The sequence below is a fragment of the Urocampus carinirostris genome, chromosome 11, assembly GCF_059441175.1.
Source record: "Urocampus carinirostris isolate Australia breed hairy pipefish chromosome 11, RoL_Ucar_1.0, whole genome shotgun sequence".
NCBI classification, from domain to species: domain Eukaryota; kingdom Metazoa; phylum Chordata; class Actinopteri; order Syngnathiformes; family Syngnathidae; genus Urocampus; species Urocampus carinirostris.
In genome coordinates this window covers 9,092,707-9,115,241 of record NC_142359.1, presented here as the reverse complement: position 1 = coordinate 9,115,241, position 22,535 = coordinate 9,092,707, and the positions used below count along the sequence as shown (strand labels likewise).

Sequence of the window (22,535 nt, the reverse complement as noted above, 5' to 3'; positions counted from 1 at the left end):
AGTGTCTGCATAAGCTTTTTATTATTTTATTATCCCAGTCATTTATACATCTCGGACCACACAAAATGATGTGGCGGGCCACACGTGGCTAGTGGACCATAAGTTTAACACATGTTAGGATCAACGTTACGATCATAAAAACGGTAGATGGGAGTGTAGGGTGGTAATGGCATTTGCGAAGAAGCTGTTCCTCTTTGTTTTAGTTCTTGCTCTGTTGCACCAGTTGCACCATCCGGAGGGCAGCAGGTTAAATACCTTGACAGCTGGATGTAAGCTGTCCTTGATGATGTTTTGGGCTCTGCTAAGGCACCAAGAGGAGTAGATGTTCATCAGGGAGCGGAGAGGGCAGGCAATGATGAGCTGTGCTGCTTTCACTATCCTTTGCAGCTTCCTCTGACCACCTCAGTGCAGCTCTCATACCAGATGGGAAGGCGGTAGGTCAGGCTCTCAGTTAGAGGTAAGATCGGGCCCAAAAAAAGCACCCGAACCCGACGCAGGCCCGGGGGGTATTAAACCCGACCCGGACCCGGCCCGACTAATTAACTGGATTTGCTGGCCCGGCCCGAGGGGGCCCGAAATTACATATTTTATTTATAAGGAGGGGTGATTTATGATAACAAATTAAACTCTGCCTTTTGTTACAACATCTAGGCCTAAGTTAAATAAAACTGTATAAACATTTACATCTTTTATATTTCTGTGTCTGCACTGCAGATGTTACATTAAGCCACAATCTGTCATTGACGGTTTTTTTTTTGAGGTAGCGAAAACATTTAAAGGCGTCCGTCATTTTGACGACTTGATCATTGGGCCATAATCCACAGCAGCAGTAGTAGTACGCCTTTAAGATTTTAGCGCAGCACTTTCATTGAGAGGGGATGTTGACGTGTTGTGCCGACTCCTATGCAAATCCCCCCCCCCCCCCCCCCTGATCGTATTCTATATAAAACGCTTATTAAAACAATAAAGCGAGCTAATTATAATCATTGGGAGATCCTAGTCTATATAACGCGTTTATTTAAACAATAAAGCGCGATCGTATTCTACAGATTGCGTTTTTTAACGCGGATGAAAATCTCACCAACGTCAATGTACGCTTCCGACAAAAGCGATCGTATTCTATATAATACGCTTTAAAACAAAATAAAGCGAGCTAATTATAATCATTGGGAGATCGCGTTTATTTAAACAATAAAGCGCGATCGTATTTTACAAAATGCATTTTTTTAACGCGGATGGAAAAGTCACCAACGTCACTGTACGCTATGATTTCCGCAACCACAACTAATTGTACACAAATAATATTCATTTGATTTACTATAATATCCGTACGTAATGTCTTTTTTATTGTGAATGAAACCCTGGTTGCATTGGATCCCGCGGTGTAAACAAATTGTTGTTTTTTTCATTTAAAATCGGAGGGGGGGAGGAATTTCCATAGGAGTCGGAAAAATAGCGATTACAGCTCCTTCTCCGTTTTATCCAAATTATTTATTTTATAACAAGTATTCCTTGGTCTAGTATCCATACATAGTTTAAGTATATATTTTTAATGAACATTTAACACATTATTAATTAATTAAAAAAAAAAAAAAAAAAAAAAAAAAAAAAAAAAAAAGCAGGACCGAACCCGACCCGACCCGACCGTATGACTGACATTTCAGGGCCCGACCCGGCCCGAAATTGCCTCGGGTTCGGGTTCGGGTTCGGGCTCGGGCCATAAATCTTACCTCTACTCTCAGTGGATGAGCGGTAGAAGGCCAGCAGCAGTTTCCTGTCTTGGTTGATCCTCTCAGAAAGCGTAGAGTAAGCTGGACCTCCTTTAGATAGATGTGGTGTTTGCTGTCCAGGAGAAATCGGAGATTCCCAAGAGCCAAGAAGAGAACCGCAGGGGCGAGAGCGTTCTTCATTTGGGCCCAGGTGTTGTGGAATGATCTGCCCCCTGTGATTCGATCTGCAACCTCAGTGGAACTGTTTGAATCTGGGATTAAAGCACAATTTTATTCCATATCCCATGAATTACCTATATTTTACATTGACTATATCTGTGTATAATTCTTTGTTGCAACATCTGTTGCAGCCTGGTCATCCTGGAAGGGGGATTACCTCACTTGCGGTCCCTTCTCAAGGTTTCTTCATTTTCCTCCTGTTTAGGTTTTTGAGTTTTTCCTTGTCCTCATATAGGTTTTAGATCAGGAGATGGTGTATTATAGGCTGTAGTTTGCAATAAACTGTGGTCTGTGCAGCCCTTTGAGACTCCTTGTGATTAAGGGTAATGCAAATAAACATGACTTGACTTGACTAGATTCGGAGGATAAGTCACTTCTTCATGAAGTCCATGATGATCTTTTTTCATTTTTACCTGTTGTTTTCAGAGCACTAGGTGCCCCCTAAGCTAAGATGCCTGCAGATCTGTTCTGAAAGAAGCTCATCAGTGCTGGGTCATTGTGATTTTCTTGTAAAAACATGTTCTGTGGTTGACTGAGTCTTGTTTACCCTACTTCCTATTGTTCACCTGGTAATAACATAGTAAAACAAGTTGTTATTGTTCAAATGCGTATCCTACTGGGTGCCCTTTGCGCTAATTGGTAAGAAAAAGTAGCTTGAAAAAGGTTGGAAGACCCCCTGAATTTGAGTGTTGTGTGCAGCTCACTTATAAATGTTGCAACGTGTTTATTTTGCTCAAATGGAAGCTAGCATGCCAGCAGTTTTTGTTCTTGGCAAATGCGGCCTTCAGTCAAAAACCTCCTCCCTCCCACCCCCCTAGCCTGATTCCGAGTTCATCTAAGCCCCCCCCCCCCTCCCTGCATCGTCAGCGCTTTAATGGAAGCATAATGAGCTGCTTGTCTGTGAAATGATGAAAACGTGGAGAGAAAGCCACTTGGCGATCACAGAAAGCTGCAGAGGCACACGTGCCACAACCGGCGCCGTCATTGGCGATGCAAAATTTAAATAAAAATGAGTTTTCCCTCTTTTTGTAAGGCTGAGCGTAAAAAGGGCAAGGACACACGGGAGGAAGGAGAGGAAACCGTGCGAGATGGATGTCGGCGTGTCCTGATTATGTATATGTGATGTGTTTATTATACATACAAAGCCGCCCGGTGTCAACACAACACGATTTGCACTAGATTTTTGCCGCCACCCGCGTCTGTTTGAATGCGTTCTGCATCTGCAGGCTGTAAGTAGTTTCCCCACTTTCCTACTATGATATATTATTTCATATTTTATTGATTTGAATTGATGCACACATTATATTTCCATTTCTCGCTTCCCTTGAGCCAGGGCTGTCAAACGGGCGGCCCGCGGGCCGGATTAGGCCCGCTAAGGGATCGAATCCGGCCCGCGAGACAAGGGTGAGGGGAGCGCAAGAGAAAAACAAGCTGCAGGTTGAGCTACGTCCACTTGATATGGCTCTCTCTTTCACTTTTTGCTCCCTCTCTCACTTTCCCCTCTCTCGCTCTCCCCTTTTCTCTTTTGCTCTCTCTCTCTCTCTCTCTCTCTCTCTTTCTCTCTCTCTCTCTCTTTTGCTTTTTGCTCTCACTTTTTTCTCTTTCTCTTGCTCACTCTTTTTTCTCTTTCTCTTGCTCACGCTTTCACTTTTTGCTCCCTCTCTCACTTTCCCCTCTATTACTCTCCCCTTCTCTTTTTCTCTCTCTCTCTCGCTTGTTTTTCGCTTTCTTTTTCTCCTGCTTGCTTTTCGCTCTCTCTTTTGTTTTTTGCTCTCTTTTTTCTCTTTCTCTTGCTCACTCTTTTTTCTCTCTCTAGCTCTCTCTTTCACTTTTTGCTTCCTCTCACTTTCCCCTCTCTCTCTCTCTCTCTCTCTCTCTCTCTCTCTCTCTCTCTCTCTCTCTCTCTCTCTCTCTCTGTCGCTTTTTGCTTTCTCTCCCTCTCTTGCGTTTTGCTTTCTCTCTTTCTCCTTTTCTCGCTTGCTTTCTTTTTGTTTTCTTTCTCTCCCGCTTCCTTTTTTGCTCTCTCTCTCTGTCTCTTTTAATTTTTACTCTCTCTCTTGCCATCTCTTTCACTTTTTGCTCCCTCTCTCCACTTTTCCCTCTACTGCTCTTCCCTTCTCTCTTTCTCTCTCTCTCTCTCTCTCTCTTTCTCTCTCTCTCGCTTTCCCCTTTTCTCTTTCGCTCTAAACTACTCGTCCGGCCCCTGAGAGAATATTTGTCCTATCGTGTGGCCCCCGAGGTAAAATGAGTTTGACACCCCTGCCTTAAGCAGTTATTTCAATCATTTTTATCCAGCCAGCTTCAAATTGAGAGCTTTTTGTGACTAATTACAGGGTTCGTAGGGGTGCTCAAATCCTTAAATTTTAATGTTTGGTTTTCAAGAAGGGCGACACGGCGGCGCAGCGGTTAGCGCGTGTGCGGCACAGTTCTGAGGTCGTGAGAGCAAACCCCCTGTGTGGAGTTTGCATGTTCTCCCCGTGCTTGCGTGGGTTTCCTCCGGGCACTCTGGTTTCCTCCCTCATTCCAAAAACATGCTTGTCAGGTTAACTGGCCGGTCCAAATTGTCCCTGGGAGTGAATGAGTGAATGAGTTGTCTGTCACTGTGTGCCCTGCAATTGGCTGGCGACCAGTTCAGGGTGTCCTCTGCCCACTGCCTGAAGATAGCTGGGATGGGCTTCAGCACCCCCGCGACCCTACTGAGGATAAGCGGTGCAGATAATGGATGGATGGTTTTCAAGGATTGAAATGTGCTTGAATTTTGAAGGGCTCGTAAATGCTTGAGATTGTTGCAGACACTGCTCTTTGGCAGCTTTGCTTTGCCATTGCTCTTCTTCTTTCTTCATGATTAACTTCAGCGGGCATTCGTTTGTACAGATTTTCTTTTCGGTTAACTTTCAGGTTAACTTTCGGCGCCAAACCGTTCGTTTAGGCGGTGTGCTTGCAGTGCAGACCTAGTTTGAGGGACTTGACCCCAAATAAACCCCAAGCTGTGTAGCTCAGTCCAAACGCACAGGGGTAAAGCTTTGCGTTTACTTTGGCAGCAAATTAGCTTCGCGTTTGTTTTGGGCTCGTTTATCAAATCAAGTTAATCCGTGGGGTTCGGGTTTATATACCCACGACTCGGGTCGGGTCGGGCTGAATTTTTTTAGGCCTGATCTTACCTGTGAGAGATATAAACTCTCTGTTGGCAGAATTACTCAGATGAAAACACTCATTTAGGTTTTAACCTTCCTCGCGAATTGAGCGGGCACGGCCGAGCAGCCATCTTCCCAGAATCCCCGGCCGAACTCCCCCCAATCGGTCAATAGGCGTGGTTTATTTTCTTGACACATAAACAGGAAATTAAGTCACACATAAGCACGACTTGACAAGAAAATGAAACAAAATTGAGAAACGTATTTACAAAGAAAATGGAATTGGACTGATCTTTGAAACGTGACCATGTGTGTGATGATGGTTTTCATATTCCTAAATATAAAAACAGGTTAATTTCATAGCATGGAAGTCTGAGAAATACACATCCAAAAACAGTCAACTTTACATTGATAGCGTGTGCTGTCAGCTCAGAACACAATACAAAATATGTTGCTATCAATGACAATTCAATCTGATTTCAAATATTGGCATTGTTCCTATTTTGACAACTTCTTCCAATATTGAGATGATAATCGTAACGAGAGCTTCGTATCATTTGCATATTTTTCATCCCTGGTATGAAAATAATTCCTTCGTATCTCTAGGTCAAATACAACACAGTTGCCCTAAACATTACAAGAACCCACACCTAACACGACGCTAATTAGACGTATAGTTTTTTTCTCCTGCCCACGGTTATCTCGCAAGAGCATCCTCGCACGATAAACCGAGCCTCCGTCAAATAGTTTGACCTATTTATTTCTTGAGCACGCTTGTGTTTACTTCAAGCGAAAGTTCAAAAGCTTCTTTGCGCTTTTAAAGAAGCTTGATCTTCCTGGAAGACAGACGGTGTCTAAACGCTGCCAAAAAAATCTGCCGCGATCGGCACTTGAAAGCACCGCCGGCGCTCGACGCCAGACCTGCCGTCAGCCAGTGCCGGGAAATTTCACAAATTCTTGAAAAAAACCTCCCTTTGGCAGAATTCGGTGCCAAGATTTGGAGTAACTTTCAAGCGGAAATGCTGAGAAGGTCCAATAGAAGAATCAAAAAGTGACTAATGAGTCGTCAAAAGCCAGTCAGCACAAAATCAACTTGGCTTTCCTCGCATCTCTACGCGCTCGGTGTAAACGCTCGGTAATGCTTTTGTCAGCCCCGATATGCGCTGTCTGGAACCACGCGGGCATGAAATTACTTCACACTGTTCTTTCGGCGAAATAATTTTGCCCGCATTTGCATGCAAAAAGACGCTTTGGCTGATTCGCAGACAACAGAGAACTTCGGGTACAAACAGCCATTGAGAAAAGATCCGGAACATGAGATCAGAGCTGCTCAATGTAATCATAGTCACAAAAAAACAAAACTCATCAAGAAAAGGTTAACACTACTACCGTAAAATCTGGACTATAGAGCGCACCTGATTATAAGCCGCACGCACTACATTTTACGGGCATTATTGTTTTTTTCCTTACACAAGCCGCACCTGTATATAAGCCGCATGCACCCACATTAAAACATGTAGCAAAGTCAAAAGCTTACCCCAAATTTGACTAGGTGCTGCGATTGTAACTATAAATATAGTATACAATACAATCACCACAATTGGCAACATATATGGAAAATGATACCTGTAATTAGACCTTTAAAGTCCGGGTCCCGTTGAAAGTAATCCAATGAAAAAAATGTATATTTCCAAAGTTAAGGGTGGGAAAAATATATACCGGTATCCACTATTGTCTGCTGCAACAACAAAGAGATTCAACTCAGCTTCACCCCACTTCCCGTCAGCCCGCGTTTGCTCCGCCCCTTCTTTTTGATTCGCTCGTAGAAAACATATCACAATAAGTCTCTAAAATAAATACATTACAAAAATATACAGTTGCAAATACATATTATACATGGTTACACATATTTACAAAGAAAGACGGTATACCGAGAGATTTTTCAAAGCTTTAATAATAATAACAATAATAATATAATTTTCATCCCAAACCGTGCCTGTGAAAGGTACCAACGCGCTACTAATAACACGCTCGCAACGCATCATGCGTATCTGTTAAAAAAAGCCATACCGCAAATGCCTGCGGGAAGCGGACAGGAGGTGGACTCGCTATTTACGTGAACTCGAGGTGGTGTAACCCCAGGTAGTAAGACTTCTATCTGCTGCAGGGACGTTGAACTTTTGGACTAGCGTGTGACGTCATCCTCTCCGCTGTTGCTAAACTAGAACACAGCACTTTGGGGCCATCCTGTTAATCTGTTAATAAACAAAAGGATACTGCTGGAAGTGTGAATTTCCCTACGGGGATGAATGAAGTATCTATCTACCCATCTGTCTGTCTGTCTGTCTGTCTGTCTATCTAGTCTCTTGTCAGCATTTACTTTTTGGGGGCCTGTTGCAGAAAAATGCTGGTCGTATATTTTCATTTGCGTTCTGACAGCCGACAAAGAAAACGGAAAAGTGTGCTTCAACCGTTTTCTACCAGGTCCTTCTCTCTAGTTACTCCACCAATGAGTGGTCTCAGGTCTTTGCCTTAGCAAAATAATGCTGAGAAAAAAATAACTGAGTTGACAATTACACCCCTTAACAGTAGATGGTGATAATGCCTTACAAATTGTTTCGTGATTTGACACCTGCCGTTATCGGAAAGACTAAACTGCTGAAGTGACACGTTTCTGATTACATTAAAAATGCTTATAACTGAGAATTCAAGGGACAGCGTGTTTGATATGACCACTAGACGACAATTTATCTTGTGGCGCTAACGAAAACGAGTACCGTAAATTCCGGGCTATAGAGCGCACCTGATTATAAGCCGCACCCACCACATTTTAAGAGGAAAACCGATTTTGTACATACACAAGCCGCACCTGTATATAAGCCGCATGTGCCCACATTTAAACATGTAACACCAACACAAAATTAACCCAAATCCGACTTCGAGTCCCGCGATTGAAACTAAATGTCCTTCGTTAAAGTCCACTGTCCAAAAATTACAGCCGGCAAAATGAACGGAAAATGATACCGGTATTTGAGGTTTGATGCAGACCTGCAGAGTCCGGCTCCCGTTGAAAGTAATCCAAGGAAAAAAGTGTATATTTCCAAAGGCAAGGGTGGGAAAAAAATTAGATGAACACATTTGCTCACGCAACTCCTTTTTCTCTAACCAACTTTTTACCCCCTCTTCGTTCCTTGTCCGTCCCTCACCTTTAGCTGTCCCCACTTAAACCCGGCACCCCGCGTTTGTTCCGCCCCTCATTTTTCGTTCACCCGTGCAAAACAAATCAGAATACGTGTCTAAAATAAATACAAATAAATACATTACAAAAATATACAGTTGCAAATACATATTATACTTGGGTTACACATATTGACAAAGAAAGACGGTACACCGAGAGAGTTTTCAAAGCTTTAATAACAATAATATAGCTTTCATCCCAAACGGTGGCTGTGACAGGGCAGTTCATGGTAGCAACACTCGAGCGCCGCTGGCGGCCGTTAGAAAAATTACATAAATTGGCCTCGTCACTGAATAAAGTTAAGGAAAAAGGTAGCGGCTTATAGTCCGGAATTTACGGTACTAAATAGTACTAAAGCAAACCAGGGAGAATCATTTATCTATCTATCTATCTATCTATCTATCTGATGGTCTTTTATCTATTTTTGCTTTTTAAATTCTTTATTACATGATTACCATCTCTAATCCTGTTGCATACAATGTTTCACAACGTCGAAATCAATGACGATAAATCTAATTGAATTAAAAATGATAAAAAATAGTCTTTTTAAATTAACTGAAGAGAAGTCACATCATGTTTATTTGTATTGCCCTTTGTCACAGTTTAAAAGGACTGAATCCACAACGTGTGTGCAGTAAATGTGCTAAATACGTCGACGTGGTCCACTTTTGCCGTGTCATTTGAATTTGTTTGCGTGGTCAAACGTGCATGTTGAAGGGAGGGGGCGAAGAAGAGTGCTTTTATCCCACTTGTTCTTCTTCCCCGCCTCTCCAAGCTAAATGAAGCCTCTCAACATTTCACCACCAGAGATGCGATGCAGCGTTAAGGCCTTTAAAAGAAATAGAAAAAAAAGTCGAGAGCGTCCTTGAATTCATATATTTGACACGCTCTCGAAGTATTGCAAATGATTTTCGAGGTTGAAGAGCTCGCAGAGAGGGGGAGAAAGCCACCGAGAGTGTTTTCCCTTCACTCGTCGTGTGAGATGTTTATTTTTATGAGCAGGATTTTGCTGAACTTTACCTAACCAAACTTTGGAACTGCTCTCACCCTCCGCTTCAGTTCTACCTTTACCAATTTATTCAGTTTCATTTCATAAGCTGTTTATTTTCTGCTATACTTTCATTTTTTTTTATTTTTTTTGCTAAGGCAAATTTATGTGCATATACACAATATTTGCAGAATTTGCATTTTTTCACTCCTCGCGGTGCTTAGCTATTGCTTCTGTATTTATTTAGAGATTCATATTTTGACGGCTATTCACTGGTGCTACAGATGGGGATTTATAATTTGGGCTTGGATTTTATTCATATGTAATGATATCAGAAGATCATAAATATTCGGAATCGGTAGGAAAAGCAAAATCTTGCAGTAATAGACCTGGCTGAGACATATGTTTTCCATACCTGTCAACCTGTACGTTTTTGCCATATAAAGTATGTTTATCATGCATTTTAAGACGTGTACGACGTACAAAAAAATCTATACGGAAAAACGCAAATTTGTCAATTATGGGTACCATCCGGTATACATCGACTATCACAAAACGGCAAATCAATCAACTCAAACGAGTTCGCCGCGGTATGTTTTTTTTTTCGTTGCAAACAAAACGAGCGTTTTGATGCTACTGTGCGCATGCGTCTGCCGCCTGGGGATTTCCCATCATGCATCATTCCGTGGTACAGTGGAACCTCGGTTCTCGACCACAATCCGTTCCAGAACCCTGTTCGAAAACCGATTTGTTCGATCACCGAAATCGGTTTTCCCATTAAAAGTAATGTAAAATCGTTTTAATCCGTTCCAACACCCTGAATGTTTACCATGAACGTAAACATGAAGCTAACCCAGGCTAATCGTACGTTCGCGTTAGCGTAATCTTCCGTACGAAAGATTACGCTAACATGAACGTGTAAAAATAAAAAAAAATCAGGTCGTTTACATGTCATTTAGCACCCGTGTCTCCACAAAAAGTGGTGAGCGGTTAAAAGATAAAGAAAAGAATTATGAATAGGATTTCTTACCTTTGTGGTGGTCTGCAGAAGCCATGCTCTATTCCTTCGAAAGAAGGGAAACTCGCACACCTTCTTCATTTTTCTATTATTTCTTTCTTAAATGCAATAGTTGTACGCACTACTCTTCTTTTTTCACCTGTAGCAACTTTGCTGCTTGCACCGACCTTCTTCAGAGGCACAATTAGGGGCTAAAACACTCTGTTCACCGATATTAAAAGCGAAAAGAAGTGCGCGCGCACGTCATAACAGTTCTTCACGAGGGGTGGGGGCAATCTACGGCGTTCGAACTCCGATTTTTTTGAACGAAAAGCTAAGCAAGAATTTCTCGAAATTGCTGGTCGAGAACCGATTTGTTCGAACTGAGAGGCGTTCGAAAACCGAGGTTCCACTGTAGTTGTGTAGTGAAAGGAAGTCCGTTTCTTTTTAGAGAACCGGCTTTTTTGGCTCAACTCATTAAAGAGAGCCGGCTCTCAAACGGCTCACTTGCTTTGATGCACGTGTATTTCTAATGATTATGTTGTATAAAGAAGTTAAGAAAAATAAGAAGTATAAAAGGAGAAAATTATAAAAAAGACAGGTTTGTGGTTATCCCTTTAATCAGTATATTACCAACAATAATGCAGAAAATGAAATAACAATTTGAATGAGAAAATGTATTATTCTACTTAATTATATTTGCATGTATTTTTCCTTCTACGGTGAACGTCCAAGCTACTTAATTTTTGAACCTTTTTTAGAATAAACCTCATTCATGTCGAGCAACTCAGGATCTCACAACAAAATGTTAATTAACAATATATATGATATAACGAAACACATGTACAATATAACATGTTAAACTACATAAATAACTACGTTTGAAAAAAAAATATGGTGTAACTTTATTTTGTATTTTGTAAGGGAAAATACAACATTTTGTAGCCGTGGAGGTTGACAGGTATGTCTTTCTCTCATTTGGCCAAATGGCGAAACCAAGGAATAGATGATGAAATGAATTGCCAACGCTTTTAATAACAGATTTTAATCCATTTAATCGATTGGTTGTTGCAACCCCCTTCCGTGTCCTTCGGGCTTCCATTCTGTGTCTACTTTGAACGCACACCTTTCAGCTCCATTTTGTGCTACTACGACCTCTAGTGGTGAATTATCACATGCCCTTACTTTAATGCAGGGGTCTTAAACTGAATTGAGTTGAGGGCCACTGGAGCTAGAGTCTGGGTATGTTTGGGCCAAAAGGGGGTTTCCACAAAAAAAAAAAAGAACTGATTAAAACTGTTCCGAAATACCTTAAAGATAATTCGATTCAAAATAACATCTAAGAATACAAAAAAACGTAAAAAAATAGTGTGAAAATCAATCAGTAATAAATGAAATGAGTGTTAATTGCACTTAAAGGGACAGTGTGTGTTATTCAGTGGCCCCTTGTGGTAAGGAGAATATTGATTTGAATAGTTAGCAAAAATAAATGAACTATCATATAAAAATGTATGTTATCTATGTACAGGAGAAATATCCCCCTAGTGGAAGGTGGCTAGAATCAAGGACACACTCACATTCTTGCATTCTTGACTCTATTGGGGAGCTTAGAGGATTCCCAGCCCCCTTGCTTAAACAACCGATGTGTCGCAACCCCTGTCGCTGGGAGTCATTAGGTGACCAAATCACCCAATTTCTACCACTTGATTTTTACGCACCATTTTCACGCACTATTGTTATGCACCATTATTATCCGCATGTGCGCACAATAGAGAAGCGGAAAGAGAAGTAAAACGATTACAACTCTCTCATAATGTCTAAAAAAATGGCCCTAGTAAAATGCACGTTTTCCAAGGTTTTAATGTTGTAAACTGATCGTCTGTGAATGGCCACTTTTGGAAACGCCCAAACCTACCCTTAGAAAAATGTGTAAAATACAACGTACAACCCTGTATGGCGTATAAACACAATGCCTACTTTACTTCCTTAGCATATAGTGACCGATCGAAATGATGATTGACACATTGGTTCGTCAATTAAATTCTAAATCAATCGATAAGAAGATTTCCCTATTGTATTCAAATTAGACATTCAAAAAAGTGTTTGTAACACCACTAGGGATTCATTTTACGCACGATCATTGATTGACTTCTGGAAAGAGAAGTAAAACATTTACAACTCTATCGGAATGTCTAAAAAACTGCAACTACACAGTTGCACAGTTTTTAGTGCTGTTACTGGTCGTCTCCGAATGGCCTCTTTTGGAAACGCCTGGACCTACCATTCTAAAAATGTGTAAAATACAACGTACAACCCTGTATTGCTAATAAAGACAACGCCTACTTTACCTCTTTAGCCAATAGTGACCGATCGAAATGATGATTGACACATTGGTTCGTCAATGAAATTCGAAATCAATCGATGTGAAGATTTCCCTATTGTATTCAAATTAGACATTCAAAAAAGTGTTTGTAACACCACTAGGGATTCATTTTACGCACGATCATTGATTGACTTCTGGAAAGAGAAGTAAAACATTTACAACTCTATCGGAATGTCTAAAAAACTGCAACTACACAGTTGCACAGTTTTTAGTGCTGTTACTGGTCGTCTCCGAATGGCCTCTTTTGGAAACGCCTGGACCTACCATTCTAAAAATGTGTAAAATACAACGTACAACCCTGTATTGCTAATAAAGACAACGCCTACTTTACCTCTTTAGCCAATAGTGACCGATCGAAATGATGATTGACACATTGGTTCGTCAATGAAATTCGAAATCAATCGATGTGAAGATTTCCCTATTGTATTCAAATTAGACATTCAAAAAAGTGTTTGTAACACCACTAGGGATTCATTTTACGCACGATCATTGATTGACTTCTGGAAAGAGAAGTAAAACATTTACAACTCTATCGGAATGTCTAAAAAACTGCAACTACACAGTTGCACAGTTTTTAGTGCTGTTACTGGTCGTCTCCGAATGGCCTCTTTTGGAAACGCCTGGACCTACCATTCTAAAAATGTGTAAAATACAACGTACAACCCTGTATTGCTAATAAAGACAACGCCTACTTTACCTCTTTAGCCAATAGTGACCGATCTAAATGATGTTTGACAAATTGGTTCGTCAATATAATTCTAAATCAATCGATATGAAGATGTCCCTATTGTATTCAAATCGGACCCTCAAACGATTGACTCCTGGTAAGAGAAGTAAAACATTTACAACTCTTTCAGAATGTCTAAAAAACTGTGCAACTACACAGTTGCAGAGTTTTTAGTGCTGTTGCTGGTCGTCTCCAAAAGGCCTCTTTTGGAAACGCCTGGACCTACCATTCTAAAAATGTGTAAAATACAATGTTCAGTTTTTCAGATTGTGATTAAATTTGATGAGGCTACCAGGTAAGGCTTCAAGCTATTGTCTTATCTGTTTTCCAGCTAAGATGCCTGTGCTACCCTTATCTGCAGGCTAGAATAAAACCCTTCTATTTTTATGTGTTCTAACTCATATTACTCAATGTTAGTAGTAATTGCATTGATTTTTTTCAAGAACAGCATTCAATTTACTTGCATCCTGGATTGGGATTTTAGGCAAATTTCATAGGAACATTAAGGGGTTAAGCAAAAATAGTCACGTTTGACTTTCTTGTCCTTCAGGTTGGCTACGAGAATGCGGGGACGGTGGAGTTTTTGGTGGACAAACACGGCAAGCACTACTTCATTGAAGTTAACTCGCGGCTTCAGGTGGAGCACACGGTGACCGAGGAAATCACAGAGTGAGTACTGAACCTTTTTGCGACAAATCGACGCCAATCGGCTCCGGGCGAGCGTCATCAGGTTTGCACAGGCGTTCTTTGCACAGGCAAATATCCAGCTGGCAATTACATCGAGGGGGCGTTACATGTTGTTATATTTGCACTTGAAGCTCCTTAGTCCTCAAAATCAGGGTTCGTACGGGTGCTTGAAATGCTAGAAAATGCTTGAATTTTAATGTTATGTTTTCAACGTTTGAAAAGTGCTGTAATTTTAGGTAAAGGGGTTGTAAATGCTTGGAATTATTGCCATGTTCCTCTGCTGTCTGTCGCAATGGACCACGGAGAAAAACAAATCAAGTCTGCTTAAAAATGACGCCGTCAGTGCTCTCTGCATTGCGTTTCTTCTTCCCTTGTGATGAACGGCAGCTGGAATTAGTTTGTATGGCGTTGTTTTGTGACGCGTCATGGCTCTAGGATATGTGCATCAGGCCAAGATGCCAGGAGGAGGCTGTTTTGATGAACAATGGCTGGAGAACTGAAAATACAAACAATTGCTAAAACGCGGCACAAATCCATACAAGTCTTCACAATTGGAGAGTAAGCTTGCTCCAGTCATATTTAAGGTAATTTATAGGGATGACTAGCTTAACTCTGTTTTTTTTGCTAACCGTTTGCTTTTTGCTACACCTAAATGGGACACTATAAAACGATGTAATCAGTATTACTGCAAAGACCACGTATAAATTGTGGACATTTATTATTGGCTATGTAAAAATATGTGGTAGCTTTTCCCAGTGGTAAATTCCGATGGGAGTAACTTTTCAACTGAAAATGTGAGCAACATATTACCGTCATTTTTACACCTATATGGTAGAGTCAAAAATACGATGTAACAAACATTCTCTCGGGGGCCGGACTAGTAGATTAGAGAAAAAGAAATAAGACAAATAGAGGGAGAGAAAAGTAGAGAGAGAGAAATAGTGAGAGAGGGGGAAAGAAAGAGAGAGATAGAGAGAGCTATATAAAGAGAAATAGTGAGAGAAGGAGAAAGAACGGAATACAAAGGGAGATAAAAGAGAAGGGGTAAGCAAGAGAGAGAGAAAAGAGAAAAAAGGAATAGTGAGCAAAAGAAGGTAAAAAGACACAGCGAGAAAGACAAAGAGGAACAAAGAAAGAAAAAAAGAGAGACAGAGTGAGTGAAAGAGAGATAGTGAGAGAAAAAGGGAGGGGGGGAGAGAGAGAAATACAAGTAAAGCATTTATGAGGCACGTGGCTTTGGCAACATCAAGTGGATATATTTCAACCTGCAGCTCGTTTTTCTCTTTCGCTTCTCTGAGCGTTGTCTCACGGGCAGGATTCAATCCCTTAGCGGGCCGCCTGTTTGACACCCCTTTTATAGAGCATATTATTTTATGAAATGTTTATTTTCTAGTACAAAACAATCCAGGTTACTTGAGCCTTAAACATACTTATATATACCCTAAACATACATGCCCTAAAAAATATAGCACAAAAACAACTTAACAACAAATTTAATTTATGAACGATCGTCCGGAACCCATCTCAGTCGTAAGTAGGGGAGCCTCTGTACACACATATTGTTCAGATCAACAAATCCATTCACGATTTACTATCTAAAAAAAGAAATTCGCTTGCTTGAAAAGTTCTTAAAGGTGTAGTGCGTCATTTGAGGTGTACTCAATAGATACAAATTTTCTACTTTAAACTTTTTAAGTACGAGTTAAGAATGCCCAACAGAGTTTAAAGAGCCTTTATTAAAAAGGTTTTATTGCGCTTATTTGTTTTTATCTCATTAGTAGCATTTTTGTTCTGGGACGCACGACACATTAGGAAACAGACGAAAAGTGACTTCATGCAGTTTTTTGTTAGTGTAGCATGAAAATGGCTAAATACATTTTTCAAGTACAGTCCAAACGCCAACCTAAACCCCGTAAAGATGAAAAAGTAAGTTTATTCGAGCGCATATAAGATATGCACACTCTTGCAAAATTTTCTAAGGCTGCGATCCTGACTTTGATGGTGAAAGAGAGTTACAAAGTTTCAAAATCCGGACAGCACTTCTAAAATGTGCTCAAATTTGGCCATGAAAAAGAACCCTGCAGGCTTTTCTTTACCCTCCTCTCTCAAACTCTCCTTGGTACCACTTAACTCCACATCATTTTCCCCCTAAAAGGCAAAAAACCCTCCATCTCGCTTTACCTTCCTGGATCTCACTTGACACCTTTTTCTCTCCATCACTTGCATGCTCTCCAAACTGGCAAGGTTTTCAAAAATAAACCATCCCCCTGCCCGGACTGCAGGTGGGCTTGTGAGCCCCTGAAAGTCCTTCTGGAAAGCCCCTTCAGTTCAGTATTTGATCAACAAAGCCCCGCTGTATTTGCTGGAGATTACATCGGCCAGTTTGCCCGGCATCCTCACAGCGGGCCTGCCTGGCAGGCGCCCGCATGCCCTCGGCTGCCTCTCTTCTATTCCTGTCTTTAAACACAGTTTTTTTCTTCTCCGGCTCAGTTACCATCTACTGTAACTCCGGAGGTCTCTCGGTTTTCTACGGCTCGCGCCCAGCCAACCGTCTCGCCGTTATCACTGTTCTCGCATTTGATGTCCTATCATACTACCTTTGGCCCGGCTATTCGTCTCCTTCCTGAATGACATCGAACTAACTTGGCCTTTGCCTCATTTTCTGCATTCATGCATCCCGTTTCTCTGTCCTATTTTGACGCCTTTGTAGTCTAATCTTCCATTCACATGCTGCTATTCCCAAAAAGCAATGTTTCCATTTGAATCTTTCACATTTTAAACATTTAATGGAAAAATAAACAATCGCCCAAAAGAGAAGTATTTTTAGAATAGCAGCTACCATATGGACACTTCATCACATCTTTAACCACTACACAGCATTATCTCCAAACAAAAGAGCAGCTTCAGCGACAGACTGCTGTCATAGTCTTGTTCCACGGACAGACTGAGGAGATCATTTCTTCCTCATGCCATGAGGCTCTTGAACTCCACCCGGGGGAGTAAAAGCCCACATGAAACCCCACCCCCACATTGCATATTACCCTATTTTTATTACAGTGTGTATTTTATGTAGCACTATTTAAATTCTCCATAGCAACACGTTATATTGGGTATTTCTGTATTCTATTTCTTTTATGTTATTATTTTATTTTCAACACAAGGATACTGCTGGAAGTGTGAATCCCCCTACGGGGATGAATAAAGTATCTTTCTATCTATCTTTCCATCTATCTCTTTCTCTCTATCTCTCTATATATCTCTCTATCTCTGTATCTCTATCTTTATCTCTATCTATATTTTTATCTCTATCTATCTATATATCTATCTCTATCCCTCTATCCATCTCTCTATCTCTATCTTTATCTCTCTCTATATCTATCTCTATCTCTATGTCTGTCTGTCTGTCTCTCTCTATCTCTATCTCTATATATATTTTTATATCTATTTCTATATCCTTATATCTACCTCTATCTATCTATCTAGACAGCTGTTTATCTCTATCTATCCATCTCTCTCTCTCTTTCTCTCTTTCTCTTTCTCTTTCTCTTTCTCTTTCTCTTTCTCTTTCTCTCTCTCTCTCTATATATATATATATATAATATATATATATATATATATATATATATATATATTTCTATATCTATTTCTATATCTATCCTCATATCTATCCCTATATATCTCTATCAATCTCTATCTATCTATCCATGTCTATATCTATCTCTATCTATTTATCTATCTATCCATCTCTCTATATATCTCTATATATCTATCTATTTATCTATCTATCCTTATATCTATATATATATCTATATGTATCTCTATCTATTTATCTATGTATCTCCTATCTGTCTGTCTGTCTGTCTGTCTCTTTATCTGTCTGTCTGTCTATCTCTCTCTTTATCTGTCTGTCTATCTATCGATCTAATCATATATTATCATATATTATCATGCCATGCCCAGGTCGAAGTGAAAATTAGCTCAGGAAGGATTTACATTTGCTTTTGCAATCTTAAAAAGTAAGAACCTGTCCCCAAATTTGAATTTCTTGGAGCTGTCATATTAGAAGGATCAGAATCAGAAGTCATGTCCACGAAATTTAAAACCGCAGCTGAACTCGCCAGACTCAAACCCAACTGGAGGGACAAGAACATAGCATTGAAATCAAAGATCAGGCTCATGCAAGCACCAGTTACTTCCTTCTTCCTCTACGTTTGCCAGACATTGACTCTGACAGCAAAACTGGAAACGAAAAAACCAGGCTATGGAGATACGATGCTACAGGAAACTCATAGGCATCAGCTACTTAACCCATGTGACAAACACGGCAAGCTCTACTTCATACGAAACGGTGCGCAACACCATCAGAGGATTGAACCCTACGAAGAACTGTTGACAACTGTGACGGAAACTTCAGTGGTATGGTCAGGTCACAAGATCATCAGGACTGACCGAGATAATTCTCCAAGGGACAGTCCAAGGCGGAAGGAGAGGAAGACCGAAAAACAACTGGGCCGACAACATTAAGCAATGGACTGGTGCCAACTGTGCCAAGACCCAAAAACAGGCCAGGGACTGTCACTAGTGAAAGAAGCTGTCCAGAGTTGTGTCTTAATTGTGCCTCGACGATCCATGTGGTTAAGGGATCTCTTGGTAGATGTGACCGTGGTTTTTTGAAATCCGTGGATACGAAACAATTGCTTGTAGTACTCTGTGATCTGGCTGCAGTATGCAATTTGGTGGTCATAGGGTGTTAGAGACCCCATGAAAGCAGACCTTTATTGATTTTATTGGTTCATTATTTGAGGGTGCCTAGACACGAAAGTTAGCTAAAGGCCCAAAAATACAACCGTGAACATTTTGATAAAAATCAGTTCGGCCGTTTCGGAGCCTATCACCTCTTAGCATTGTGACGGCCTACAGGTGAGCTGTTGGTCTCTTGAGAAGCAAATACGTGTCTGAGCGATGTCAATAGTCACTGAAATATGTCATGTCACATATCATTGGAAAGTTGAAGCTTTTTCAACTATATCAGTCACAGAAACATCACAATCTGTATGAAACAAGATACCCGAAATCTAAGCCTGCTTAACTCATCAATTACTTCCCCTCCACGTCAAGAAATACGATGATACTACGCAACCTTGATCTTCTTAGGTCCCTGAGAGTCTAGTGAATCCAACCGTATAAAATATTTACAACTAAGTCTCGAGATTTTTGGAAAGAATTAACCCAGGAAAATGTGCTGATAAATCGGACTATTGTTCATTATGACGTCTGCCTCGCTGATGTCATTGGATCAGTTTTTCAAGAGGCAAAAACGTTTTTTTTTAATCTTTTCATTTGTTTGTTTGTTTTTACACTTTGTGCCTCTTGTTTAATGTTTATTGTCCGTTATTCTAATTTGAACGTGTCTTGGTTTCATGTTCGGCTGCTTTATCATTTATTAATAACATATACTGTACTTTTGCTGGGCTTGGAACGGATTAGCGCATTCACATTCAAAATGCGTCTCTACTTACAAAGTTTTCAGGTTATGAAACTACTACCAGAATGAACTCCATCCGTAAGTAGGGGTACCACTGTATATTTTGCTCTCACTTGCTCCTACCATCATGTTAAAAACGGTATTTGTCCAAAGACTGTGCTCTGTTTAAACCTCTTGATCCGTCTCAAGTGTCACACAATCGGGTCTACTGACTTTGTTCATGTGTGGAGGACGGATAAAAGACTTTAAAATGCGCGTGATCTGTAATCCCAAGTTGGAGTGGAAAGCATTGTGTGCTGAGAATTAGAAAAAAAAACCTCCGCACCCCCCTCTCAATTTGTCCTTAATTTAGCAGTGAGTAATCTTTTCTTTGCTCTGGTGTTTAAAAAGAGTGTGTGAGCAGCCTGCCTTTTGGATTCTTGCTTAGATCCCACTCTGGGTCTCTGTCCTGAATTGTCTTCAACGTGGGGAGGCAAGACTACCGTATTTTCCGCACTATAAGGCGCACCTTCAATGAATGATATATTTTAAAACTTTTTCCATACATAAGGCGCACCGCATTATAAGGCGCTACAGTAGAGGCTGTAGTTACGTTATGTAACCATTAAACGGTGCCGCGCTAAAGGGAATGTCAACAAAACAGTCAGATAGGTCAGTCAAACTTTATTAATAGATAAGAAACAAGCTTTCCACAACCCCATTCACTCCCAAAATGAATAAACAGCTGTTTTATTATTTTCTGAGGTAAAGCATTTTTTGTGATACATCTTTAACATCTTTGAACAACAGCAAGGCATAACATTTTACTTTTCCTCCATTTAGTCAACACGCAAAAAACCATCTGATACTGTTATGGTGAATTAAACGTTAGTGCAATCGCAATATAGTGACACCCGTAATGCACCCCCCTCTCAATTTGTCCTTAATTTAGCAGTGAGTAATCTTTTCTTTGCTCTGGTGTTTAAAAAGAGTGTGTGAGCAGCCTGCCTTTTGGATTCTTGCTTAGATCCCACTCTGGGTCTCTGTCCTGAATTGTCTTCAACGTGGGGAGGCAAGACTACCGTATTTTCCGCACTATTAGGCGCACCGTGTTATAAGGCGCACCTTCAATGAATGATATATTTTAAAACTTTTTCCATACATGAGGCGCACCGCATTATAAGGCGCTACAGTAGAGGCTGCAGTTACCTTATGCAACCATTAGACGGTGCCGCGCTAAAGGGAATGTCAACAAAACAGTCAGATAGGTCAGTCAAACTTTATTAATAGATAAGAAACAAGCTTTCCACAACTCCATTCACTCCCAAAATGAATAAACAGCTGTTTTATTATTTTCTGAGGTAAAGCATTTTCGTGACACATCTTTAACATCTTTGAACAACAGCAAGGCATGACATTTTACTTTTCCTCCATTTAGTCAACACGCAAAAAAACGTCTGATACTGTTATGGTAAAGTAAACGTTAGTGCAATCGCAATATAGTGACACTCGTAATGTGCAAAAACAATAACAAGTGCAAAACAATAACAATAAAGCAATAACATAATAACTGTAAAATGTAAACCGTAAACGCGCAAAAGAAAAACATAAAGCTCCACTCTATCAGCTCCTTGCCTACGAATCCCTCGAATTCTTCTTCTGCAGTGTTCGAATTGCTGCTGCTCTATTTCCGTGTTCTACTGCGTGACTGATCGCCTTGAGTTTAAACTCCGCGTTGTAAACGTGTCTCTTAATAGGAGCCATTTCAGGGTCTTTATACAAACGCACAAATAAAAGAGAATCGTTGTTTAATATTTCCCAGTATGCACCGCGCACTTCTTCTACGCGAAAAATGGAGTCGGTGGCTGCTTACCGTAAGTTGCGAGACCTGTCGTGGCTCAACATTGATCCATATATAAGGCGCACTGGATTATAAGGCGCATATTCAGCTTTTAAAAAAAATCAGATTTTAGGTGCGCCATATAGTGCGGAAAATACGGTACTTTTTACTTTCTTTCGGTAAAACTCCAGGGTGGGTCCAACGTTTTCACCATGTCCTGAATGAGGGCGACCCACACTTGCTGATTGGCACCAGCCATTTGTGATTCCAGGCTCGGATACCGTAGACTTGGAGTCCTGAGGTGTGCTCCATATTTACTTTCATCGTTGCTAGTGTTAGGTTTTACATTTTGAAATGTATCGTTTATCAAATTGCTCGATTTAGTTATCTGACTCCATTAACCAAACACAACCTACATTCACCTAACAATGCGCGCTCGTTTCTTGATGGAAAAGATGGACGAGAGACCGGCATTTCCACACGGGGCCAGATTTAATTTTTTAAACAATTTAACGAAGTGAACTCCATCGAATATGGCTGAATTAGCCGAATTAGTGTCGCTCGAGTCTCTGTCAAGCCTCTTCTCTCGTTCTCTCGCTTCTCTTCTCGGCCCACGTTTTTCCGCAAGCTGCTGTGCCGGCTCCTCCCGTGGGCGTGCCAGGGAAGCCCCCACGTGGGGTCCACCCCCTGGCCTCGATGTCTGGAAAAACTCAAAACAGCAGAGCGTTTATCAAAACAATGCCTGCTGTCCTTCGTCAGAGTCCTGTTATCAAAATTCTCCAGCCAAAACATTCTGCGTTTGGAACAGCGTGACCTGAAGCCCACTCAGTGAAAATCTTCAGCCCACTCAATAAATGCAACTTGTATTCAATCGTGTAAAATCTTTTATAGTCAAATGTATAAAATCCTTCAATAGCCATGTTTTTATGAAATGAAATGATCTGCATTTATATAGCGCTTTTTAAGTCAAGACTTCCCAAAGCACTTTACAGTGTGCTTCACATTTCCAAATAGCGGCCGTGCAGCCATGTAAGGCGCTAACCTGCTTATTGGGGGTATTAGGGGTTCAGTGTCTTACCCAAGGACACTTCGACATGTAACACGGACGAGCCGGGATTCGAACTGCGA

The 22,535-nt window shown here is 40.7% G+C and overlaps 1 protein-coding gene across 1 annotated transcript in view; it reads left to right on the top strand.

Annotated features, from left to right (window-relative positions):
- Window positions 1–22,535, top strand: part of pcxb (pyruvate carboxylase b) — a 444,629-nt gene that overhangs the window by 96,551 nt on the left and 325,543 nt on the right. The window contains exon 10 of the mRNA XM_088347024.1: window positions 13,967–14,085. Coding sequence (XP_088203150.1) covers window positions 13,967–14,085 — 119 coding nt within the window. The remainder of the gene's footprint in view (window positions 1–13,966; window positions 14,086–22,535) is intronic.